The 27,546-nt window shown below is 38.2% G+C and overlaps 1 protein-coding gene across 3 annotated transcripts in view; it reads left to right on the top strand.

Moving 5' to 3' along the window:
* Window positions 1-27,546, top strand: part of STX7 (syntaxin 7) — a 72,524-nt gene that overhangs the window by 13,675 nt on the left and 31,303 nt on the right. For 2 of the 3 annotated variants that reach the window (XM_032484937.1, XM_032484938.1), the window contains exons 3-9: window positions 15,818-15,887; window positions 17,858-17,951; window positions 18,633-18,770; window positions 19,543-19,595; window positions 20,139-20,235; window positions 21,462-21,534; window positions 23,263-23,345. In XM_032484937.1, coding sequence (XP_032340828.1) covers window positions 15,818-15,887; window positions 17,858-17,951; window positions 18,633-18,770; window positions 19,543-19,595; window positions 20,139-20,235; window positions 21,462-21,534; window positions 23,263-23,345 — 608 coding nt within the window. Of the gene's footprint in view, window positions 1-15,817; window positions 15,888-17,857; window positions 17,952-18,632; window positions 18,771-19,542; window positions 19,596-20,138; window positions 20,236-21,461; window positions 21,535-23,262; window positions 23,346-25,887; window positions 27,245-27,546 lie in introns of those variants that run through there. The other variant, XM_006185156.3, reaches the window with a different exon arrangement.

The following is a 27,546-nucleotide window of genomic DNA, read 5'->3' as shown; positions in this document are numbered from 1 at the left end:
AGGATAAGCAAGCCTCTGTCGGCTGAAATGGCTGAGCCTCTGTTATACTAGGTGAGCCAGAGTAGGGTATTTCACAGGGACCCTTCCTCCTGGCACAGACACACGCAATAGAGAAAATGGACTCAGGACACGCAGAATACGCAGAAAGAATTCATGTTTTTGAAAGAAGCAGGTAAATATACTGGCATCCATCATATAATTAAAGATTTTTTTTAACTTTTATGTAATAGAAGTATAATATATAGAGAATAGTAGACCAATTATTAGTGTATAGCACAATGAATTATGTCACAACACCTCAAATGTCAAAAAATACAACATTATCAGCTCCCTGAAGGCCTTCTCCTGCTTATAACGCCCTCTATATTCTCCAAAGATAACTGATGTCCTGACTTCTGACATCACTGATTAATGATCCTAGTTTTTAACTTAATCTAATAGAATCAAGTAGTATGTTTTATGTTAGATTTCTTTCTCCCATTAGGTTTGCATGGTTCATCAGGTAGCTGTTGGCCATTTGTTTTCATTACTGTGCAGTATTCCAAATTGAGGCATACCACATCTATTTATTCTTTCTACTGTTGGTGGACATTTGGAGTGTCTCTGTATTTTTGGTTTGTTTGGTTTTGTTTGTTGCTTTTATGAACAATGCTGAACATTCTTCTACATTCCATTGTTTCATGTATGCTTCTAAAAATTGGGTTGCTGGTTCATAGAGTATGTGTGTGTTCAGCTGTAGTAGATACAGCTAAACAGTTACTTAAAGTGGTTGTTTCAGGTTGTACACCCACTAGCCAGTGTATTAAAGTTTGTGTTGCTCCAAATCCTTGCTAACATTTGGCACTGGCAGTCTTAAATTTTACCCATTTTAGCCACAGTTGTACCTCAATGTGATTTATATTGCCATTCCCTGATTTCAGAATGTAGCTGAGTTAGGAAGATCAATGAGACAACAGGAAGAGTTTCTTGGGCAAAAAGCTGTGTGTGCCTGCATGCACGTGTCCTGAAATCAGGTCCAGATACCAGCATGGCCTGAATAAGCTCTTTTACCTTCCAAGACATGATTTTCTTAGGTATATTTTCTGTGAGCTGGATTATGATATCTTCCAACTTTAAGAGGCTATAATTTTAATCAAGTTAAAAGTTGTGAAGAATCCTGAAAACTCTTCTAACCTGCAGGATTATTCTCTTTGTTATTAATAAACCAGTTGCCTTATCTGGACCCATCATGCATGCTTTTAAACTCCCATTAATAGAAACAGTCCTTCACAAGTTATTCACAAGTAGGGTTCTACTAAGTCTTACGTATTATTTCTAAGTATTAGGAGATGGAAGAGTTGCAGTCACAAGGGATTGTGGTGTGAATTGTGTCAGAAATAACTAGGTTATGAATTGAAGGAAACTGATAGATAGAATTAATGACAGTTGACTTTGAAACACAGTTGTTGAGATAAAATTTTCCCATATGTACATATTATAGTAAGTCTTAACAGCACTAATGAGAATTCTGGCATTTAAGTTGTTGTTTTTGTATTTTTAATAATCTAAAAGAGGAAGATAGAGAGTGACTAAAAGTGTGCCTTTGGAAAATGAACAAAATAAATCCATTGGTAACATAAAATATACTCAGCTAATGTATAAGTGCAGAAGTTTTCTGCTTTTTAGCAAAATATGCATAATGTGTTTTATGTGCTTGTGTGTGTGTGTGTGAAGATTTGAGAAGTCAGAACATTCTAGGGAGGTGTAAAATGTGTAAACTTAAGCCCATGTTTTGAAGGTTAACAGAAATTGACTGAAAAAGGTTTCTGTTGAATCTTCATTGTTTTATTTTTTATCATTTATCTCCTATAGATTGAAGCTGTTAGTCCAACACAGACTTGTTTAGATTTGAAAAAAATATTCTTGGTTTTCCTGTGTTGTAGTTAGCTTCTCATTCTGTGTGCATACTTCGTTTATTATTAAGAATCAGTGTTTGGCTCTTGTCCCCATAAGGTTCTTACGACTTTTGAGATGAAACATAACGTCTCTATAAAAGCGTGAGCCCTTTTGTTACTTTTGAGAATGAATACAGTTCTTTTCATTAGAGTCTGGGGAAAGGAACACTTGTTTTGCACCTTAACACATGACTGCAGAAAAGGGAAGCTAATATCATCGACTTCTCCTTTTTGGTTGCCAAGGCAAACTTTTCTTTAAAAAAGAACTTCAGTCCTGAGAAGTTAATAAATGACTGGAACTGTGAACCCAGATACTGGAGATGTTTCTTTTTTCCTGTGGTGGTCTGTTGGTGGGTGTTGGTGGATGGGAATTCAGTTTATAGAGAAAAGGGAGTTGAAATGTGTTCTCTTTCTCTCCCTCCCTCCTTCCCCTAAAATGCTGTTTGTTACATCTACTTCTGAGGTCACAAGTCACACGTCTGAAAATACTTGTTCGAATTTTTTTCCCCTTGAGGAGAAAAGCTTCAGAAGTTTTGATTTCATTGTTGTGATTTTCTTCATGCCTGAGGTGTTGACATAGAACAGAGCTAGGGGTGGAAATTAAGGTCTTATCCAAGGGAATTTGAACAAAGCAAACTACCCTTTCTTCTCTCCAGGGACTTTTTCTACGTGACCAGACACAAGTGCTGTTTGTGACTGACTTTGAGTGAACGCTTTCTGTTTTATGAGCTGAATCTTTAAGACACGGCTCCAGGGAGCTCCATCACTCACTGCTCCTATATGTGAGCCATCTACATGTCTCTGTCCTGAACATGAACTTTCTTACCCTTGTTCCAAGGCTGAACCCTAGTACTGTGTGTCTTTGCTCCCATTTGCAGTCTAAGTGCAGATCCTGTTGGTCCTACCTGCTGGCTTTGTCCATTTCTCTCTGTGCCTGCTGTCACCACTCAGGTCCCAGCCACTGCTCTTTCTTCTCTGCATGACTGCAGTCTCTAAGTTGTTCTCTCCGCCTCCATCCCCGCCGGTCTACAGTCTGTTCTCCATACTGTAGCCAAGGTGAACTATAAGTCAGACCATGTCATCTCACAGCTGAGAACTCAGCAGTGATTCCCGTGGCACTCACCATCTGATGTGAATCCCCCTGCCACGCCCCCGGCATTCTCCAGATCTGATCCTGCCCCCCATTTACCGACTCCTAGCACTCTCCCCCTTGCAGCTGTAAGATTTCAGCCACATTGGCTGCCTTTCTGCTGCTTGAACAGTAAAGCTCCTTCTTACCTCAGGGCCTTTGCACTTGCTTTTCCTCTGCTTCAAACATCTTCCCAAATCTTCACACAGTTGGCTCCTTGTCTTCCCTGGCCTATCATTTTACTTCCTCCAATCATTCTTCTCATTAACCAGTTTTGTTTTTATAATGCCTTTTATAAATAAACTCAACTACTATAATTACTTATTTTCTTCATTCCCTGCTAGAATGTCAGCTCCCAGAGAGAAAGGGCTTAATGTGTCTGTACTATAAGAACGGTGCCTGGCAATGTGTCAGCCCTCAGTAAAGTAGGAATGAAAGAACTCAAGTAGGTTACACCATATATTTAAACTACATTTATCTATTTTCAAGAAGTTGAGGTAAGTGTGCCTGGCATGTAGTAGTCATTATAAATGTTTATTGCTTTTATTTCCTTTGATCTCATGGCAACAGTGTCCTCTTACTCATTTGTTAATGAGAAGCTGGGTTGTGAATTTTTTTGTATTTCATATTTAAAATTTTTTTCTAAACTGCCAACATGTTTTTCCTTAACCACTAGGGTCTATAATCTCTGTGACAGGGGATCATGTCTTTAAGCAGAATTACATCCCCCAGGAGCTTTCATAAAGAGTCTCTTAAGGATTTACTGGATGACAGAGGATAGAACATGAAGGATAGAATAGAAAATTTCAAAAAAGAGGGTGTTGTGATTCCAAGATGTGACACTAGAAGAGGGGAAGACAGTTTGATAAGATGCAAAGCTCTCAGAAGTCCTGACTGCAATGCACAGTCACCGTAATGCGGAAGAAACAAATTATATAAAGAAATCTTAAAGAAAAGGCACATTGCCTTTCTGTGAGCTCAGTTCTGAAAAAGAAACAGTTGTTGAATGTGAATAACAGAAGGAGAGAGGAATGAGAAGGACACAAAAGTCACACTATGATACACTGATACACGAGCACTTCATCTAGAGGGGGCTAGGACTGCTGCTTCAGATAGTTGAAGGGGTGTCAGGTGTCCGAGGGGTACTCTTCTTTCTGTGTAATTTTAAGGAGGACAATTAAGAGATGAATGGAAGTTGTGTCTCCCAAAATTCATATGTGAAGTAGTAACCCCCAATATGACTAAATTTTGGAGATAGGGCCTTTAAAGAGGTAATTACGGTTAAATGAGGTCATAAAGATGGTGCTCTAATCCAATATGACTGGTGTCCTTATAAGACTAGGGGGCGACAAGGCACAGAGAAAAGGCCACCTGAGGACACAGCAAGAGGAGGCCATCTCCGAGCCAAGAAGAGAAGCCTCGGGAGAATCAAACCCACAGGCACTTTGACCTTAGATTTCCAGCCTCCACCCAGAACTGTGAGAAATAAAATTCTGTTGTTTAAGCCACCAGTCTGTGCTGCTTTGTTATGGCAGGTCTGGCAAACTAAACACAGGCCGGCATTCCTTGGCAAGTTGCACTGGGGTTTAAAGTTGTGGGAAACCCAGATAACACTAAAGTTCGCTTTTGAATCCCAAGACTCTACACTTTAACTTACTGTATTTCAAAAAATGATGTGCGTTACTGTGCTTAGGAAGATATTGAGCACATGGTGTAGAATGAGAGACAAGATATTTATATTAACTTCTTTTGACTTTTATGAAAAACTCAAGATTCTGAAAGATACTTTTAAATAGCAAGTGTAGTTAATGGATAATAATATAGAAATACCTTTATTAAACATGCATTCATTGTAAGATTTGCTTCTACTTGAAGCCATTACTGATAATGATCACAAAGATGAGCCCAGACCGATAATGCAACATCAGTTGATTTTTCAGCACTTGTCTGCCAAAGTCACTTGCCTGTCAGAGTGTTTTTCTTCAATGGCAACCTAAGGGAAACAGCTTTAAAGTGAACTTGCATGCTCTTTTATTTATCCAAAGGACTCCAGAAGTATTTATATATAATTAGCATTCTTTTTTTATGAAAATGAGATCATACTCTCTCTCTTTCTTTCTTTTCTTTTTTTTTTTTTTTTTGCTGCTTACTTTTTGTCTCTTCTGTGTTGGTTGTATAATTTGTTATAATACATATATGCTGTACATCACTTGATCAAATCTCTGTTAATGGACATTTTATCCTAAAATTATATGTTTAAAAGTTAAAGAGTAAGCTCTGCCTGCCAAACGAGTCCTTCTGAGTTCTATGTACTGACTATATGGTAAAACTTTTTTGCCACACTCTTATTTAGTAATGAATCTATTATTAGATCTTTTCACTATAAATACATTTAATACATTTAATATGCTCAGTAATTATATCAGGGTAGCTTCTCTTTTATTAAAATAAAGTTTGCGATTAGTTGTGTAATGGCCACTCAGCTGCCCTGTGATGCTGCCTGTCTGTACAGTTTAGTTGGCTCGGTGCTGGTGTGAGAGCCGGACAGCAGAACTCAGGCTGGGCTGTTTAGTTTGGGTTTCCTGTAATAGTTTTGACAATTCCTGTCCTCATCTCTTTGACTCTTTCTTGTTTTTCACCAGTTACTGAGCAGTAGTTTTCCTTAAAGAGTAATTGTCTTTTATGCTGACTCCAGACTGGGTTTTTTCTTAAAGCAGTTATTAATTGGTTTGCCTGTTAATTGATTTGGAAGGATCCAAAGCTCATACAAAATAGTGTCCTGTTAAGTCTTGGTATGTTTCCTTTTTCCAGTCTTCTTTCTTGTTATAGTGTCATTATCATGGTCATGATTTTAAGACACCATTGTTGCAGTACTGATATTACTGAGTCTGGTGACTGACTTCTCCATCACATTTAACGTCCAAGAGAATGCCCGCAGACATCACCAAGATTCTCTTATAGCCTGTGGATTACTGTTTTCCTGCTGGGGAACATGGAAGCCTTTAGCTAAAGATCCAGCTCAGTCTTGCTGATTTAGAAGTGCCCAGAGCACTGCTTTGCTGCTGGGGTGTGGGAGGAGGGCTGGGCAGGATGGCCCAGATGCCTCCAGTGATTTTAGTTGTATAGACTTGCCTGTTGGCCCTGGTTTTGGCGTGTAGGCAGTCCTGTGCATCTCTTTCTGGAAGATATGTAAATTAGTATCTTTTAGCTCTCTTATTAAATGTTTACTGTGTGCCTCCTGTTTGATATTTTGAATCTGTTTTTTGTGCATTGTTATTTGATCTTCTAGCCAACTCTGTCAGGTGAGAATATTTAGATTTGAAGTGTTAGGTCACTTGCTCAAGTTCATTCATAAAACTATTATGGGAAAGGTGGTACTTGAACCTAGGATGATCCGATTCACATAACAGTATGCATTTGAATCTGAATCAGGTTTTATATTGTAACAGGTCATTACTTGTGCAATTATGTGCATTCATTCATTCCGTGAGTATTTATTAAGCATCTGTGATGTGCTGGACACTGTCTGGATGCCAGAGATGTCAGTAAATAAAACAGACAAGATACCTGCCTTTATGTAGTTGACCTTTAGTGAGACAAGACAGACAGAAAATAAATAAGTAAATTGTATATTGGAAGGAGATGTTAAGTGTTATGAAAAGCAACCTGACAAAAACATACCAGTGGGAATCGGGTATCCTAGAGAGGGTACTGCATTTATAGATGGGGTACACGGGGAGCCAGGATAGACCTCACTGAGGAGATGATAGTTGTGCAAATATTTAAAGGAAGTAAGGGAAATGCATCCTTCAGTATCTGAGGAAAGAATGTTTTAGACAGGGGAATAGCAGGTCCAAGGGCCCTGAGCTAGAAGTGTGCCTGCGTGTCAGAGGGGTAGTGAGGAGGCCTGTGTGCACAGAGCACAGAGAGAGGGGATAGTAGGAGCTGGGGTTGGGGTGGTGGGGTCTTCTAGGCCATTGGAAGGACTCCAGGCTTTTTCTCTGGGTAGAACCAGGCTTTTGAGCATGTAAGTGAGTGGAATGTGGAGACACAGATTGGAATCTTCTTATATAATCAGCATCACACCTTATTTTATCTGTATAGAACTCAGAAGGATTCATTTGTGGAGGCAGCATAAGTGGTAAGTTCCCCAACATTTAAACATGTGGTCTTAGGATAAAATGTCCATTAACAAAGGTCTGGTTAAGTGATGTGTGGCACGTTCATATAATAGGGGCATCACAGTGTTGGGTTCAACTCGAGTTTTGAATTTGTCAGGTGGTTACTATGAATGGAGAGAGGGGCTTGAGGATACAAGCAAGAGCGTGAAGATGACATTTAATTTAAGCTGACTGTGGAGTTTAGGTTGGGTCCCAAGGCAAGTGAAAACATCGGGGGGTGGGAGGGGAGATTGTGTGAGGGACAGCGCCAGGACCAGAGGATTCCAGGCCCCGGGTAGGGGAGGGAGTCAGAGGCTTGTTGGGGTCAGGGTACCAGTGAGCTAGACCTACAGGAGGTGGTGTTTGTAAGTGGTATGTACGAAACTAAGGTTATGAAGAGTTACAGTTACTGTTAATGAGAAAGCATTTGATGAGATCTAAAGAGCGTGTGACTACGGCAGAATGGAGGACAAGATTCTTTGGGGAGAGGCCTGCAAAGAACTGAGGCCAGGATGGTGGAAAGATCGTCGACATCTGTATCAGAGTCACCAAGAATTGAGACAGGAATGGGGAGTGCCAGTGAGCCAGGAGCTAAAACCATCAGGAAGAGAGGTGTGTCTCCTGAGCATCCCCAAAATGACGTCACTGGACCGGGCAGTTGGGGGGTGGGTGAGGGGCAGCGGGCTCGTGCTTGCTGCGCGTCTAATCCTTCCAGTCACTTAGTCTTCCTTTCTGAATTTATCTTTCCCTTTCGTCCCTGAGTTCCTCTAGTTTCTGCATTCACCAGTGCCTATTATCTGGCCATCTCGTCTGTGAGTTTTTTTGTGATCTTCCTTTAAAACTGTAATTGCCTCATTGAGTTAAAAAAAAAATGTGGTACTATTTTGGGTTATAATTTTCACCTTACCCACTTTCATGACAACATTTTTCCTGTGGTGTTTTCTTTGCCAGGAGTTTTGCTGTTCTTTTCCACAATTTTTTATAGTCTTTTGCGTGGTTGCTATGATCTATCCCCCTCCCCCCAACCCCGCCACCGTTATTCGGTGGAATGAGTTTGCTTTTTCTGGCAGGAGATGCTGTGAAGGGAGAGGGGGGTGCCCAGCCTCTGCTAGGGCTCCTTTATGGCTGAGGCACTATTTCTTTCCCCTTCTGCCTCTCAGAGCCTAGCCTGGTATAGGAGGGCTCCCCCTCCAGTCCACTCGGGGTGTGACCATCATCTTCTGGTGGTGGATTCTTGCTGGTGACACTTGGAGCTCTGCCCCCCTGTTCTCCTCTGCAGCCCCCCTCATTCCCTACCCCACCCACATGGCTTCCCACCCAGGATCTGCTCTTTTTCTGTTGCTTTTCAACACATGTACATGTTTTTGAGAATTTTTTTTATTGTCCTAATTTCTCTGAAAATGTAACTTGTGTGGATTTTCTTTTTAATCCTCTCTATTCTATATGGCTTGAGGTGGGAAGAAGAGGGAAGATTCAGGAGCAGACCTCTGCCGTGTTCCTATAGAAAGCAGAAATCCATTTGCAGTGCTTTGGCAAAAACGTCTGAGTAACAAGGTGTTGCAAATAGAATGGGTCAGAAATTCAGACTGAGATAAACAGTTGAGGAATCACTGCCATATAAACTGGAGGTGAACTTTGTGGCATAGCTAATACGTGGGCTGCTTTTGAAGCAGAAGGAGGGCTATTGGACCATCCAGTGGAAGGAAGCTCATGGAGGAGGCGGGCCAAGGCAGGGTCAGGGAACTTGAAGAACTGGAGGGAGTGAGGCCTCACGCTGGCAAGTCCCTTGGTGTTTGCTGCTTCCACAGATCACCTTCTCAAGGGCCCGTGTCCTCCTCTGGCCTTTGTTACTCCCAGTTCTAGACCCTCTCAGAGCAGGTCAACTGAGCAGGTCCCACTGATGAGATGTTAGGACCGAACATCTTTGCTAAGACCGAGCTTGCAGTGTTCCCACCATCTTAGATATCCACAGTGTTGTTTACATACAATTTTCAAATGACTTACTTTTGTGCTTTGTTCGTTTTTAAGAACCGTGACTTCAGACTTAACCCTTTGTAAATCTACAGTAGCTTTAAAATGCCCTGAATTTCCACTTTGTTAACCTGTGTACTTTTCTCCCTTTAAGTATCTGGGAGGAGAAACTAATGAGGAATTCAAAATTACATGTGTTCTAAGTATCGAGATTGCTTCGTGGAAACAGGGCAGGTGTTAGAGTGTGGGAAGGAGAGCGCAGGAAACCCAGGGGCGTGGCCCCGGGGCGCAGGCTCTGTGGTGAGCATCTCACTTCAGGACTCGTCCCCAAAGGTCCTGCATCTTCCCCCTACCCCTTCTCCTCTCCGCTGTTCACATCAGTTCTTTCACCCACAACGAAGGTAAGTTCCGTGCTCAGGTCACAAGACAGAGCATGAGATAGAGAGCATGTTGGGGAAAAGGCCCATAATTATTTTCGTAGCTTTCTTTCAGATTCTCTGCAGAGTTTTCCCACTTGCCATGTGCTTTTAGAATTATTACACACTTTTTCTTGGTTTTTCCTAATAGAGGAAATAGACCAAGTTCACTTGATTTTTTTCTTAGAACCTTTTTGTGTTGGTACTTACTTTCAATCAGCTGATATATTTTCTTAGGATATATTGTCCCATTCACCTTGTATCTGTAATGAGCCCAACCTAATGATTCTAAGAGATCTATGCCATTTAAAAAACGTTGTTATATAATTGTCTTCCATAATACTCTAAACCGCCCTTTAAAACAGGGTGTTTCTATTAATAATATTGTTTCTGTTAATATTTAGTTGGTTTTTTTCCAATTCAGTTTCAGTTATAGCATTTGTATATTACTGTCAGATGCATGTCACTCTCAGGTAGTATCTGACTCTTTCCTCCTAATTACAGGATATAAACTGTCTCGTGTCAGTTGATCTTTACAATTCTCATAACTGTCTCAGAGATTATCAAGTTTCAACACCTTCCTACAGCGTGGTTTACATTAGTTGTGTTATTAAGAATATTCTTACTGTTCATTTCTTTCAGGTGAAAAAAAAAACAACACCCCATACTGTTCACTCTCATTTATTGAACTCCTGTTTCCGGTACGAGGTACTTACAGTCATTGTCCTCAGATGAAGTTCATGATAGCTGAGGAAGAGGTGATTTTTCTCTCTGCTCAACTGGTGAGGCAGTTGTAACTTGGAGAGATGAGGTCAGTCGCCGCAGGTCAGCAGTCAGGAAGAAGTGAGGTCGGGTTTCCAAACGAAGCTGTCTGGCTCCCAGACTGCTTGCTAGTCAGCGTTTTAAACTCCACTTCTCCTTCCTTAGTGTGATGTGGATGAGACTGAGTCAGAATCTTAAACCACTTGTCCCAGGGTTTTAATAATCTTTTTTTTTTTCTATGATTGTCAGTTTCAACTCTGAGTTATTTTGGGTTGAACACTATTTTGTCTTAAAAGGGAATGATGTATTCTGTTCTCCGTTATCTGGAGACACTTCTTTGAAGGCATTCTGTGTGCCTGTTAGGGCTGGCCCAGGGTGCCCCCCGGGGCCCAGCCACTCACTGGTCAGACAGCGTCCTCCCTGTTCACCAGGGAACTCCGACAGGTGGGCATTTTTACAGTCCCATACCAACTACTGCCTACAGTGTTATGACAAAAAAATACCCTTTGCTATGAAGTATTTTTTCTTACATCATCCACTAGATGGCAGCAGACCCACATGGAACAGAATGGGTGTTTGGTACCGCATAATGAAGAGCCTGAAAGGGGACTGTTTTGGTTTTAAGGAAATGATGTACCTTTTTGGGTGTGTAGTAAATAGTATTCCCTTTGTGTTACAAAAAATGCAATCTGTTCTTTTAAGTCTCCTTTCTAGAAGTGACAGTGCAAATAGTTGCAGATTGTGGGTAATACAAACATAATTTGTTCATTGATTCTCGCAGAGGTGCATCTTAATTTAATCCTATCTCCATGTATTAGGTGTGTTTTTCTTCAGGTAACTGTATGGTTATATAAAAGATTTGTTCCTTAATTTTCATGTTTCATGAGGATTTTTTTTTCCTTTAAAGTAGGACATATGCCAATTAAAAATGAATATGACTGTTCGATAAATTCGTAATACTCCAGGGTAAGTAATGAAATGAACCCAACAGACATGACTTGGAGCAACTAGGAATGATTATCAGTTTTTCCAGATCACCATCCTTTTGCCATCTGCCTAGTAACCTCTTTAATAGAGGGGTAACGATGTAGCAGTTTCTCTACAAAAGTGTTCATTCAGTACAGTGAAAAAGTAATCATAATTCTGTTTCTAAATTAATGTGAGAAGAGCAGCAGTTAAACTTTCTGCCTGTAAGTTGAATATCTTGATCAGAAGCATTGGTGTGTAATTGTTACTAATGCATGGATTCAGAGGCTGATAGAACCATGGAAGGAGGGCAGTAGAGGAGGAATCATAACAAAATCTGTAGTCCTATTTCACTGAACATAAAATTCTGCTTCCACCAACATGGAGTGCAGTCACCTTGCCACTGGGCGATTGGCTGATACCCCCAAGTGTGCGCCACATCACATACTTACTTTGGATGGTGGTTGCTGCAGACTGGTACATGGCATTGCCAGTAATCACGTTAGTCTGAGAAAGGGGAAGTCCATGCTGGTGAACCTATATGTGGCTTTTATTCTTAAAATAATTGCTGTTTTATTATTCCATTGAACGAGTGATGTAGGAGTTGAGGTGACAGGCAGGCAGGTTAACATACAGAACAAAATCAAGAAAGAGATATACCAACAAGATAACATAACACCTAGTGGGCAGCTCGGGTCAGTGGGTCACCTAGTATACCATTGTTCACTTTATATCCAGGGCTCAGTAGCAAGACCAGAACTGTTCCTCAAGGGATAACATTGGTTTGCAAAGAGAGCATGATTTTGCTCCAAGGTTCTCAGGGGCTCCTTTTTTCCTATTAGGACTTGCCACTCCTTTAATGCAGCATCCAGATGTTGCACAGTTACTTGAGTTACCATTGGATCACCTGGGTCTTTAAAGCCAAGTTGCAGAGTTGCTCGTACCACCACTTGAACTAGCCCAATAGCCTTTTCTGTTGGGGAGTTGAAGCCAGAGCTGACAACCTTTTGGGGCCTTTAGTAAAATGAGTTGTAGCAACTTAAAAAGTCTCATGAAGCACCATTCCCTATTTTTATTTGCAACTGCAGAGAAAAGCAGTCTGTCGTTTACTTCGTAGGAGTATGTCTGTGATCCATACAGACTAACGGACCAAGGTTCTTCACTGAGGAAACAGGGCCCTGTATTTTTATAGAAACTATCTTCTGTCTGCCGGCATACTTCTTTCTTTCCAAGGCACCTAAGAGTATGCATTGCTTCTTGCTTTTCAGATCCTGAAAGCAGATGTAAGCAGTGTTGGACTAGTGTCATGTCCTATAGGAGGAGATGATCAATAACCTTGATGACTAACTTGTAGTACTGAGATAGTGTGTATAACCCTAAGATAAGACTTTGAAGGCTCACTGCCATCCATCCAGTTGCGAGCAAACTCCTTCTCATGTTTTCTGGTTTTCAGGATGGAGAAGAAAATATTTACTGTATCAGCAGGTTTATACAAGGTGCCAGGGAGTGTGATCATCTGTTCTAGTAAATAGATTACATTTAGAGGAACACTGAAGTTGGAGTCGCCATTTGAATGAGCTTCCACTAGCAGTGGTAACTGTTTGCCTTCGGCATCCTTCAGACCCACCAATTAAATGGGGTAGGAGAGGCTTCACCACTCACGCTGTCAGGTCTTTGTGGCATTTCCGAGCAGTGCACAAGATAGGTGTTGCTCCTGGTTTTCTGTTTTGTTGCCGCACAGAGCCCCCAGGGGCTTCCAATTACCTGTTCCTTCACATATGAGCCCTTGCTCTAGGAGAAAGGGTGAAGACTGGGGTTGCTGACTATATCCGTTTACCCAAACTAGCGAAATAACCACTTGGTCGATTTAGGCTCCCAGAGGCCTATCAGAAGCATGTCTACTTAATTCTTTTTTAATGGCCAATTTTATATAGCGTTTGTACGTGGAAGTTATTTATCCTTTCCAGGATTGATAGACTTTTCATTTTTTCAGTGAATATGATTCAAGTTCTTCTTTATGGCCCATTTTTGTCCTGGCTTGGCTGACCTTTTCTCAGTGATTTCTGATTCTTTATACATGATGCATATTGTTCCTTCTTATCTATGTCTTTACTTTTTTTGAAGTCTTTTGATTGTAATTCTATTCCTATCTGCGAATTTTTCTTACCAGATTTTTACCAGTCTGATATATGAAAAGTGATTATCAATGAACTTGAGTTTCTCATATTTTTATTTGCTTATTACAAATTGTAAGAGGATATCTTTTACCCATTTTTCACTAGGCTACTTTTATATTTCCAGTTTATAGGAGTTTTTTCTCTATTAGGGAAGGCTCATATACCACAGATATTTTCTCCCGTGTACACACACACATACATATATATATATATATATATATGTAATGTAGATACATACTTTTCATAAAGCACTTTAAAATTTTGTGTATGTTTTGTCAATTTGTCAGATTTTCCTTCATGGTTTTTAGTTTAGTTTCATGCTTGGATAGTGTTTTATATGTCATGCCAAGATCATAAATAAGATGGTGTAATACATACATTTTTATAGTTTTATGTAGCAGTTTAATGGTTTCAATTTTTAATATGTAAATAATTTATGACAGATTTGTTTTGCTACATGAGGTCAGATAGAGTAGTCTAACACTCAGTATTCCTCATGTTATTTATTGTACAATCTATTTTTTTCTCACTTAATATGACCTTTGTAAAAAAGAACCTTCTAGAAATGTGATAAGTGCCCACCTCTGTCTCATAGAGGCCCACACTACAGTTTGTCTTACCTGCATACTTTTTTTGAAAGTAAAAGCTTTAAACCCCTATAAGGTGGCCCAAGAAAATCTGTTGAGGTTGAGAAGGAAATATATAACTAATTGCAAGCAGCCATAAGTTAAAAACAGCAAAGTTTCTTCACCTCCCAAAAGAAAATCTATTAACAGCAAAAAAAAAAAAAAAAAAAGAAAAATGCAAAAATAAACCCTTTGTAACTAGCTGAATGGATAGCTCTTGCTATATGTTATATGATTCTTCTTCCAGTATTTATATTTTTCATCTTTGACTTGAAAGCAGTGTTCATTACATCATCTTCAGTGAACAAAAGTTATCCTGTGTTTTGGAATACAGTCATTCCCTTGATCCCATAAATAAATAATGACTGTTTAAAAGCATTTAAGCTATATAAATAAACCACTTATTTTAAATGAAAAGAATGAGTGGGTTGGATCATTTTTCTTTAGTTCTTGGAAATGGGAAAGTTCTTTACTTTGAGCTGGATTTTAACTTATCTCTACTTAACATTTTATTTTTGTGTATTACTGTATAAAACTAGGACCTCCCCTTTTGTTAAGGGCTTTTTTTTTTTTTGGAGTGGTCATAGATTTCTGGGTATGAGTTAGCATGATTTTTAAATATTTTAAACCTACAAAAAAATAAAAGTATAATGCAGTGAATTTTTTATATATTCTTTAGCTGGTTTCACCTGTTGTTGACATTTTTCAACTTTTGTTTAATCTTTCCAAATTCAAATTTCCAATTTAAATGCAAGTTTGTCAACTGCGTTCACAATTTTTTATAGTATTTTTTTCCCGATTCAGAATCCAGTCAAAAATCATACATTGGCTTTTGGGTGTTTTAGTATTTTGTGTTTTTTAGTTCTTTAATTTAGAAAAACTCCTCTGCTTTCATATTTTTTTTTCTTTTGTCTCATTGACATTTTTAAAAGTCTATGCTAGTTGTTTTGTAGATTATCCAATAATCTAGATTGGTCTGATTTCTTTCTCATGATGAGGTTCAGGTTAAATACTTTGGTGAGAAAAATACATAGGTCGTATTGTCACTTTCTTATTGCATCATGACAGGAGGCTTATCATGCCAGTTTGACCAGTCGTGGCACTAAATTTGATGATTTGTTTTAAGCAACAAATTTATCTTTGATAAAGTTAACTCAAATTAATGACATCTGTATGGTGATAATTTGAAGCCATGTGAATACCCCCGTGGTTTTAATGTCCTTCGATCCTTGCTTGAATTACTTATTACATAGATAATCGAAAAATAATTTTTCTAATTTTGTTGTACTCCTTTATTAACTATAATTCATTGACTTTATATAGGAATGAATCATGTAATTATAACAGTTACTTTCCTCCCAATTTTTATATCAGTAGAATTATGTGAGAGTCCGTGTGCCATTGTACTAAATGCTCCGATGGAATAGGGAAGAAGATAATATTTTTGGATCATAATTGCAGTTTCAGATGTTAATGTCCCCAGACAGTCCTCTTGAAAGTTAATCCATTGTCACTGATTAGATTTGAATAAACCATTTCTTTTTTTCTCAACTAATGTCTTCTGTATTTATCTCTTTGTTTTTCTTTTTCTAACTGTCCTATTGTGTGTATTTCTAACTTAATTTCTCTTGTCTTAACATTTGTAACAATTCTACATTTATTTTCTATCGTAATAGCTGTGGAAATACAGAGGACTCTGAATCAACTTGGAACACCTCAGGATTCACCTGAATTAAGACAACAGCTGTAAGTGTTTAATTAAACAACAAAAAGAAGTAAATAAAGAGGAAAAACCACCTATTGTTACATTCCTATGAGAGTTTGTGGTGTTACATTTATTGTCGAAAACAATAGAAAATTAATAGGGTTTTTCTGCTGCCTTACTTGTACTAAGCTTTTTAGTACATTTCTTTTCTGTCCACAGTAGGCAGATGTTTTTCTTTATTTTTAAGATCTGGCTTACTCTGTCAAAGCAAAACTTTTTAAATTGCCTTTCTTATACTTTTTAATAGGTTGTTTTCAATGGCTTTTGAAAAATAGTATTCCGAGCTTGTCTATTTGTGTGGTTACTTCCCATAGCTAACAGTCCTTACAATGACTGGATTTTTATTTGGTTTAGAGCCAATACATATCCAATATGAACTGTGCCCTGCAAAAGCTTGTATTTACATCCTTTAATTTCAGAAAGCATTAGCTTCTGTTTATTTTTTTAATAATGAAGTTATATACTACATATTTCAGTAAATTAATATGGTGTTAGGAAAACAGTGGTAATACTTTGTGGTATAGATTTTACAGAGTGTTTTTACACATTTTCTCATCTGAACCTTACAAAATTGGAGTGAGTTAGATGGATCAAAAGAACTATTTCCATTTTGCTTATAAGGCAAACATGTCTGTTGGGAGTTTGATAATTTGCCCAACGTTATTCAGAACCTGAATCTTAAATCTTAGTTCAGCACTGTTACAGCTACAGATTTCAAGTAATATGCATATAATAGTGATATGCCAAATATTAGCTATAAAAGGGAAAATTTCAAAGAGGAAGAAATTAACAGATAGGTAATAGCAACCCATATTTTTTATGAGGTACAATTTGAGGAATTTACTGTTATCTCTAATTTATATTGCATTTTTCTGCAGTGGATAGATATCAGGGTGGTAAAAATGCCCCAAGTCTAAATAATAAATCAAGGTAAAATGGAATAGAAACCACAGTTCTTAATAGTTAACAATATTTTGCTAAGGTTAATAGTGGAGGTTCTGAATAATAGACGTTATTAAAGTCTTTTTAGACTTTTAATTATATAACTTTTTCTAAAGATTTTTAAAAGGCATATTAAAGATAGGGGACTTGGTAAATATATATAAGTAGATTATAATTCTTCCTTACCTGTCAAGTACAGGTATCTATTCTAAAACATATGCTTATATAGTGTCATCTTATTCTAAAGGATCCTAAATGAGACCAATATGTGTTTAAAATGAGAGATAATATGTATGAGAGGTATTGCTATTGTAACTTATAAAGCATTGCATTAATACAAGCTTTTTTTGTGTGTCAGTTTCTTTAGTTAGAGATCTCACTTTTTACTTTATAAGCTAGCTAGCAGGACACAGATACCAATATAACTTACTTTACTGTGTTCTGCTGTTTTTACAGAGAAATGCTATTTTTCTTCCTACAGGAGACTTAAATAATAATAAATTAGTACTATTACTAATTACTTCTTCCACTCTTATTTTTTTTTTAAGTATTTATAGAATTTAAATGTTCAGGTAGAGAAATACAAGGGACTAGCCCTAGTACCCTGAGACCTGGGAACTGGGCAGAGTTGAAGGCAACAAATCCTCTTTACTTATTCAGCTAATCTCCCAATTCTGGGATGCACATAAAAGGCTCCCACACCCCAGAAGCTCACACACCAGACCTCTCACAGTCATGTGTTGGCTTGACTCATCTTCCTTTCTAAATAGCTGCAGATATTTGTTTCTCAAAGCTTGGTTTCCCCCAGGTGTGAGTAAAGAAGCTTCCATGTAATATTTGCTCAATATTTATCAAGAATAGAACCTGAAAATTTTCTTTTCATAGAGAAAATTTGGAGCCAGTCTGTAAAAAAGTGATTTTCATAAAACTATTCATCGGAGTTGAATCAAGTTGTAGCTTAAAGCAATAGATTAGTTCTTTGGCTATAATGTGTGTTTTCTCACTTTAGGCAGCAGAAGCAGCAGTACACCAACCAGCTTGCCAAAGAAACAGATAAGTACATTAAAGAGTTTGGATCTCTGCCCACCACCCCCAGTGAACAGGTATCACGCTTTCAGACATGTTGACGTATCAAACGTGCTAGAAATCAGATGCATCATAGGATCTTTGAACCGTTGTACTAGAAAAGAAATTAGGGGGGAAAATCTATTTGAGATTAGTTCACAGAACACAAAACTGTACTTAATTGCCCAGGTAATATCCTGTGGTTCAATAAAGCAAAAATTATTTCCATGCAGTTGCTCTGACCCATAATTAAGTGAGTGCTCAGAAAATGCTTCCTGAGTAATTGTTTCCTGGCCTTCCAGAACTGACTTCATGCAGCATGCTTGCTCATTCAAGTTGGGTTTCCTAAGGGCACACATATTTATTACCTTGCTTACTTAGTGGAAGTTATTACTTAGGTAAGAGTCAGAGGTTTTATTAAAAAATAATAATAATAGAAGGATTCCTTTAAAATAAACTCAGAATCATGGCCCAGTGTTTAGGATGAAAACTTGAGGTGAGAAATCCATCATTATGGGCCTTTTACCTTGAGGTAACTATGCACAGTATCTGAATATATTGTCAAAATGTTACTGAGAGTTAATAAGGCCCTGTAATAGGAGAGTGAGTGAAATTTTCAAAATTAAGTAAAGAGCCAGCTACTGGCAAAACAACTTTCGCAAACTCTATAGAATTTCACAGCTTGATTCTAGCAGATTTTCCCCTCCTCTTTCCTCTAGCGTCAAAGGAAAATACAGAAGGACCGCTTAGTGGCTGAATTCACAACATCACTGACAAACTTTCAGAAAGTGCAGAGGCAGGCAGCTGAGAAAGAGAAAGAATTTGTTGCTCGAGTAAGAGCCAGTTCCAGAGTATCTGTAAGTATTTAAAACGGCATTGCAGAAATGAGCGCGCGCCCCTCGGGATCCCGCACAAGAGGACATTGACGTGTTTTTTAAAATCGTAAAGGCCTGTGAATGTCTTGGAAATCAGTATTTAAGTATTTATTTTCAAGTATTTCTGCTCAATTTTTAAGAAGAATGGTAATTATGTATTACTGTGTTGTGGAACAAAAGATTACACATTATATAAAAATATAGAAACGTTCCGTCAGAAACGATTAGGGGTCAGATCCTAAGTAGTATTCTCACATTAAGTTGAGCATGAGGCTGTTACTTTGTGTTTGTGCTGGTGTACAGAGCACTTTACTCCTGGGTTATGTGAAGTTGATGGAAATGAACAGAGTGAATATATTGTGTGAATATTTAAAATGAAGATACACCTGGAGAAATATAAAATGTTCAGGTAGAGTGGAATTTTGACTTAATCTAATTTTAAATTCCCCTAGAAACTATCACAAGTTATTTCCTTGTTCCTTAATGGAGAGGTTCCAAGACTACATTATGTTTTAATCAAATATTTATTATTTGGCCCTTGAGAATATTTAATTATTTCCTTGTCAGCTTAGGATACGATTTTATTATTATTTGAAGTAGTTGACCTTAAGTAGTAGAACAAGGACTTTTCTCTCTCTTTCCTTACACTCCAGTGTGTACATAAGTCAGTTTAGATTTATTATAAAGGGAAATGTGAGTGTTGCGTGTTTTTTCTTTGTGCCTTCTCAATCCATTCTGTTACTAAATTATTCAGGGTGGTTTTCCTGAGGAGAGCACAAAAGAAAGAAATCTCGTATCCTGGGAAAGGTAAGAAGTATAAAACAGTATAAAGATCAAAAGATAATTTTTCAAATACATTTTTAACATTATGGTTCCTGGGCAGAGTTAAAGCTTTCAGGATATTACATTATGACTATCCTAAGTTATTTATAAATAGAAGACAATAAATTTGAAAGCTTTTCAAAATAAAGGATAAATATATAAAATATTCCAATATAGCAGTAATGCTTTATAAATAATTATTTATTCAAATAAATATTATTGACTTAATTATTATCTGATATAGATTTATTCCCATGTATGAGGTTTAAGTCAACCAAGAAAAATACTCACTTGCCAAATACAATAGCTTCCAATAACTATGTAATAACTCTTAAAAAACACTATCAGTGAACTGAAACATGAATAAAATTTGGTTAACATTTCTATTATATTCTTAGAATTTAAGTAAGTAATTCTCTGACTTTGAAGAACAAATATTCTGTTTAATAAATGTTTCTTAAAGAGGAAGGATGTCCCATTATTTTCATACTCATCTTTCTTTTTTCCATATTCTCTTGTTTTTAACAGCCAAACTCAACCTCAAGTGCAGGTGCAGGATGAGGAAATTACAGAGGATGACCTCCGCCTTATTCAGGAGAGAGAGTCTTCCATTAGGCAACTTGAAGTAAGCTTTACATTGTAGAGTTGAACCGCTGCTCTGTTCTTAGTGAGTTTGTCTTCACGATGCTTAGATGATGCTGGGAGAGGGGTCGAGAAAGAAAACTAAATAAGTGTATCAATTTGGTGGCATTTCTCATATAAATTAGAATCATTCCTTTAAAAAAAGACAATAATCTCTTTAGAATGTGTGCTAAGATGAGAAAATATACTTCTCTCTACTCCAACTTTTTTTTTTTTTTAATTCTATAAAGTCATCTCAAGGCACCTGAGCATTGAGAAAATACCCATCTAGAGATAAATGTCTATTCAGAAAGTCTGGATGGCTTTGTTGGCATGTGATACACGTCACACCTGCGTAAATAAGACTTTTTACAAGGTCTTTAAAAAGTATTTTATTGCCCGTTAGTATGTGTAGGAGATCAAAGAGATCTAAAAGGTTTAGTAGCCTTAGTACTTAGGGAACCTATCTGTTCCCTAGAAAGTGGGCTAGTAGTAGCTAACGATAGCTACCATTTATCAGGGGCTCCACGCACCAAGCACTGTGTGATAAATTCTTTGTATGTTGTCTCATTTCTCATAAAAACTCTGAAGTAAGCAATCGTGTTGTTATCACTGTCATTTTACACATGGGGAAGCTAAGACATAGGATGAATCTGTAAATCGCCCATCTCCTCCTGAATAAAGTATTTAAACTTTACTCTTTAATCACACAAAAAAATAGTTACCATATATTGAAGAAAAGTAAATTTATAACTTACTTATTCATCACTATTCCATTGCATATTCAAACTTACTAATGTGAGACTTTGATTTTACACCTAATATTTTATTCCTTTAATTGTCAAATTGGCAAGTAAGTTTTTACTAGAAATATAATATTTTGTACTTTTGTGGGGGAATACTGCTTGTGATTATAAAACTGCTCAGAGCGCATGACGTAAATTCAGTGAACCCACGGCCCTTCTCTAGATCCTTCATTTCCATCCTGACTCCCTTGACGTTTTTAGCATCACAAACTTATTTTAGAGCACTGGTTACTGTTATTCAAAGTCTACTTCTATGGGATTGCCTATAGTAAAATAGTCTCCTGATTCCCAAAATGTGTGTTACTAAGTCCAGATGCATGCTCACCTATGTACGAGTGGTGGTTTGGGTTTTTTCAATTTTCCCGTTTTGTGGATTAGAAGCTGAATTTCTGATTATAATAATAATGTGACTTTTTTCTTTTAGGCTGATATTATGGATATTAATGAAATATTTAAAGACTTGGGAATGATGATTCATGAGCAAGGAGATGTAATAGGTAAGCCCTACTCATTAGATTTCATGAGGTGGGAGCAAGCTATATGCAGTTTACCTGTGGTAACTTCTCAAGCCAAAGTAACTCCTTCCTCTCTCTTTCGGTCCTTCTGGAATCAGAAGCACTGTCTCTACAACAGACAAAACATCACCCTTCGCATTATCTAAAACAGAACTCTTTTTTGGCTCCTACTGGTTGAAATGACCAGCTTCATTTATTTAAGAAGTCCCAAATTTAATCAGGGTCTACTGCTGCTGAGATCATGGAAGGTACCATGTAACATCATTCTAGCTTATTTCCAGGACCTCTGGTTTCCGTCTTACCCAATTTAATTATCATCACACCAAGGACTTTGGGGAAATTTCTATTTGTAATTGTACATGCTGTCTTGCTTTTTAGACTAGAGGGAATAGGGGAATAGGTAGCCATTTGCCTAATCTTTCATTCTAATAACTTTTGGGGGTAGATTAATTTAGTAGTATTACTTAAATACTGAGGATCCTTTTTTAAAAAATTCTTTAAAAAATATTAGTGCCTAAGACTTCTTTTAAGGTGAGAAGAGAAAGTATGACTTAGTGTTCCGCGAGTTAGGGAAATAAGGCAAGCGTGCTCAGTCCTGAATTTAAAGGGAAATAAGTCAGCACAGATGATTCTTTTTTTCATCCACGCTCAGCTGCAGGGATCAAGTTGGGGTTTTGTCACATAAGCATGACTACAGTAGGGAGCGAGGGAGCTGAGGACAAATGCAAGAAAGCAACTACAGATGATTGGCCGTGGAGTCTATGCTGGGAAGAGGGAAGTGAGGACATGAAGTATGTGACAGGTGGTGAGAAAATGGTAGGATCACACAAGTGGGGGCCTTAGAGGGAGTGCCCTCTGAAGATCGCAGGTGGTGATCAGAGGGTGAGACCTGGAATTGAGGTTATGGAGAGCGGCAGTTACAGATGATGATAGATTTGGGATGTGACCATGGAGGTGGGTGGCTGAGAAAGGGTCACAGGCAAAGTCTTTGAAAAACGTGTGCTCAAGAAATTGAGAGGCCGGGGAATTAGAGGGTCAGCAATTGGATGTTGAAATTGCCAGTATGTATAATAGGAGAAGCATTGAAGAGAACATCAGGGGCTAAATGGTCACGGAGTGAGAAGAAAAGACTGAGAGGTCTCTAGATGTCTGCAGCCGGGGCAGCACGAGCTCTAAAATGCAGAGTCGGCGGGGGAGAGGAGACTGGCTGCTGCAGGGGACACCTGTTCCAGCCCCCAGGTCAGAGGAGGGTGGGAAGGAAAACTGTCACCGCTTGAGAAGGCTGCAGGGGCCCTCAGGGAGGCTAGGTTTCAGCCCAGAAGCAGGTTGATGCTGGCTACCGAGCAGATGCCGGGTTTCCGTTCTCTGTGTTTACCCTGAGTAACAGTTCAGACCCCCTTTGTACTGAGTTGGCTGTCGCACAGTGCAAACGCTGTGACGGTGCTTTTTACGGCTGCCAGGAAGAACTGGAGTGCGCTGTAATGAAGGTGGTCAAGTTTCTTTTCTTTAAGTTGCTACATATTATTTGAATCACCTGAGAAACAGTAGCGCTAAAAAAAAAATTCAGCCTTGCCCATATACTATTAATATTAGCCTTTCAATAGTGAACATGTTTAATCTTACCTGGAACTGAAATCTAGTGATTTGTGCAGCTCTGTTACTGGAGCATCAGCACCTGTTTGACAGTTTTGTGTGTGTTTTGCTTTACAGACAGCATAGAAGCCAACGTGGAAAGTGCAGAGGTGCACGTTCAGCAAGCAAACCAGCAGCTGTCAAGGGCGGCCGATCATCAGGTAGTACTGACTGTGCTAAACTGCCTTATCACTTAGACTGTGAACTGTGTGCGCGCGTGTGTGTGGTCAGGTTTAAAGAGGCTGGAGATGTGTGAAAATTTAAAATCCCATGGAAGATAGGTTAGAAATATGCCAGTCATCTTAAAACTGGGTTTAGCCTGTCTGTTCTCAGGGTTGAACCAGTCTTGAGAGCCACAGAGAGAGGAATTTCAGTGTTCGGAGTCTTGGGGGAAGCGTCACGCAACTCCAGTCTTCTCTGACAGCTGCTGGTCTCCCATGTCGTTTTGACATCCCTCCCGGAAGCCTCTTGACAGCAGTTTCCCTCTGTTTCTTGTCGTTCCCTTCTACCTTTCTTTTTTGTCAGTGATACTCAGGACTAAAGAGGCAATGATCCTTGTCCTAGAAAGATCTCTTCAGGTCCTATAGAAATTTTATTAGCTTGGAGTGTCCTTGGTGTTCTGTCAGCATTCAGCGGACCCTTCACTGGTAATGAACTGATTTCTTAAGTGAATCATGTTAATACAGGGAATCCATGTGTATGAGTCAAATATAAATATGTATAAAGGACTACAAATATTAGGACCATAAACTATTAATGTATCATTTAATATGTAAACCTTTGTTGTTTAACAAAGATAAGGCCAGCCTCTTAGGGAACCCTTAAATATGACCCTAGCATTAGAGTTCCCTTTTAAAACTTAATTTTTTTGCTGTTGTTAATAATTATTTTCTCAGATACTTGTTACGTTCTTATAAAATACCTAAGATACTGTCACTATCCTAGATATTTTCAATTACTTTTCACTTGTCTCACTAACTGTAGAAATGGCCTTTAGTTTCGGTTCCACTTTTTCACTGGACAAATCAGTGCATATTCAGTGATATATCAAGAACGGTGAAGCCGTACAGAGGATGCTGAGTTACAGCCATCGTACTCACTGACAGAGTATCTCGTGTCTGCCATCTTTGTGTGTGAGATTCAGATACGCAGCTCAGCAGATTTAATGTCACCATGTCATAGACTGTAGGTAGCACTCATGAGAGTTGAATACACACGCACACAGGCACACGCACACGCACACGCACACGCACACACACACACACACACACACACACACACACACACACACGTCTCTAAATGCCAGCAGTTACAGCTGCCCAGACATAGTGTTAGCAGGATTCATCAGTGACTGGGCATCCACGTAACTTCGTTTTGCTTTTGGATTTTAGAGGGATATAGATACATCCCCAAGTTTTACTTTTCCTCTTCCTTGTGGAAGGGAAAGCCTACAGCCATCCTGGGAAAAAGGAACACATCTTCCCAAGCGGAGCCTCCAGAGCCAGGGCTGCCCCCATCCTTAATCCCACAGGCCCTGGAGGGATGAGGAAAGAGCCGTGCAACCCAAGTGCTGGGAAGAGAGCAGCTTCCCAAAAGTCCCACTTGGTGGCCTTGATAAACTTACACCTCTGCAAACTACGTGCCTCTGAATAGTTTGGGTGAACCGTGATCACAAAGGAAGGTAGTAAATGCTTTTATCACCATGGCATCCCAGGGCCTCACTTTCCCCCACTGGGGAGGGCGCCGCAGGCAAAAAAGATAAGCTGTCATTGTTAATGAAGGCACTTGACACATACTTGTGCGGTAACTAGTTGGGAAAATAACGTGGGCGTGAAGAGATTGAAATAGGAGAGAAATTGTGTGTAATATGTGCGGAGTGTGCATTTGAAACCTTAGATGACTGTGGAGTATTGAAAAGTATGAATAGTTTCCAGGATAATTTCAGAGTCAGAAGCATGGGGGTTTTTTTGTAAGTTTTATGCTCCTTCTAGTTGTCACTAAGTAAATTTACAAATTTTTCTACTTTGTAAGAAAAAGGATTCCTGCATGTTGCTGTGAGATACACAAGCCATTAGCAAAATATAGAAATCTGCAACAATGAAGAATGGAGCAAAACTCTACTTTCATATTTTAAATGACTATTAGAATTTTTTTAGCTCTTTGTTTTTGACTTGTGTGTTGAGATTTCGAATGCAGTTTCTGTTACATTAAGGGACAGGGATGATTTGGGGAACTAATAAATCTACTTTTGGAAAAATTAACAAACATTTACACTTGCTGATATTTTCAGAGAACCCATTTTGAAGAGCAATTTTATGATTAAAGCTGAAGAATCAATAGGTTTTTAAGCTGGGTTTTTTTGTTTTGTTTTCATACATAAGTAAACTCTGTCAGTTGCTTGAGTCAGTAAATTTTATTTCTCTGTGTCTTCTTTTTTAAGCCCAACCACACACCCAGAAAAATTACCAACAAAAGCTGAATAGTTACCCTGTGAATTATACCATTAATTCAAGAATATTTTTTTGAAAACATAGTGCTATATATGTATTGAAGAGATTTTTGAGAAGGAAAAAATATAGCCAAAAATTTGAGGACAATAAAGTACTATTGATTTTACTCTAGGAATGAACCAGATGATTTTCACTTGTTATAGAGATGCTCCACTACATCGATAAACATGTTTTTTTGTTTTTGCATCTGCAGCGCAAATCCAGAAAAACCCTGTGCATCATCATTTTTATCCTTGTTATCGGAGTTATAATTATCGGTCTCATCATATGGGGAGTGAAAGGCTAAGATTATAAAGGAGCACACTCTTGCACTACATTATGTAAATTATGTAGGAAGATTCCTTTAATCATGGTGGATTTTTTTTATTATTATTATTTTAAAATTGTTGCATAAAGGATGGTTCCCATACTTTGTTATTTTTATTTGAGGGGGTTAGTTTTCTTTGGATTAAATCTGATATTTTCTAATACTGAAAATTTTTTCTGAATGTCACTGCTGGCATAATTTTCATGCTTTTCGACCTAGCAACTGTTAGGTTTTTGTCCACATTGTATATGCCTTTCATTTATAATTTATTTATCCCGTTGACTTAGTTTTTGTAATTAGTAAATGTAAACGTGTGTGTGTTCTCTGTGCATCTCTCTCTCTCTGTCGCAGTGTAACATGCACCCACATTTGTGTTACTTCAGTTTCAAATCTCTAATTTTGATTTGGGCCAGCAGAGAAATTCTCAATAACTTAAAAAAATTAACATTTATGTTTGTGTTTGGTTGTTTTTTTTTTCCCCCTGGTTCACAGCAGCACAAATTATCTATTTAACTTTTATTGTTGTTTTTCTCTTAAGACTTTTAACTCTGAATGAAATCAGTGAATAAATTCCCAGTGTGTCTCACACTCCTGATGTGTACATATTAAGCATTGGCTGTAGATTGCCTAGTAAAATAGTAAGGGTAGGTTGTTTTTCCATGGGCTCTGTTTAAGTCTGATGTTCTTTTACTGGGGATTGTGTAGTCACTATAAATGTTTAATGTAATTTGGAAGAAGAGTATGATAAATCAATACCTATTGTGTTAGAATTCTAAACATCCCAACTTGTTATTCAGCTGTGTATGTCCACAGCTGTTGGAAAATTAATTATCTTCCCTTATGTCCTCTAGAGTAATGGCTACATTTGTATCCTTGGATCAAAATTACTTTGGGGAAGTAACTTTCCCACAGTTACTGTTTTTGAGCACCTAACACTTAAAATTCTGTGTTTCCCATACGTACCATTTTGTACCATCCTTCACTAAAAACAGAATGGGAAGTTTGCCAGTTTACTCACTTGCCTTTTTTTAATCAATGTTGTTTTAATGCACTAATCTGAATATTGTAAAGAAGATTATCTTAGTTTATAGTTTGTATTTTATAATGTTCTTATATAGCAGTTTGATAGTGAAGGCAGTGTTTTACCTAGCAAGCTATGAGACTTCAAACGGGAACAAATAAAATATTAAGTAACCAAGTAAACTGTATCTTTGCAACCAAAATAAAGATGATTTCAAAAGTGTCTGGATAGTTTTATTTCATGAGAACTCTGCTAACAGGGGACTTGACACTTACCTCATACTTTGCCACTCTGCCACCTGAAATTTCAACAGAGGAGCTGGAGCCACATGGCCGCATTCTGCATCTTGCTGGAGTACCGGTTTACTCAGAGTTCTCATTCTGGCAGTCTTCAAAGGTTTTGCCACTAATAGGTAGAAGCTACTTTGCATGCCATCAAAACTCAAATTTTTCCATGAAAGAGACTGGAAAATTATTTTGCGAGTGAATGATTAGAAACTTTGAGACTTTATGTTCACCAGAATC

This window comes from Camelus ferus, chromosome 8, assembly GCF_009834535.1.
Source record: "Camelus ferus isolate YT-003-E chromosome 8, BCGSAC_Cfer_1.0, whole genome shotgun sequence".
NCBI classification, from domain to species: Eukaryota; Metazoa; Chordata; class Mammalia; order Artiodactyla; family Camelidae; genus Camelus; species Camelus ferus.
The sequence above is the reverse complement of the archived record's forward strand: the minus strand, read 5'-3'. Positions and strand labels throughout refer to the sequence as shown.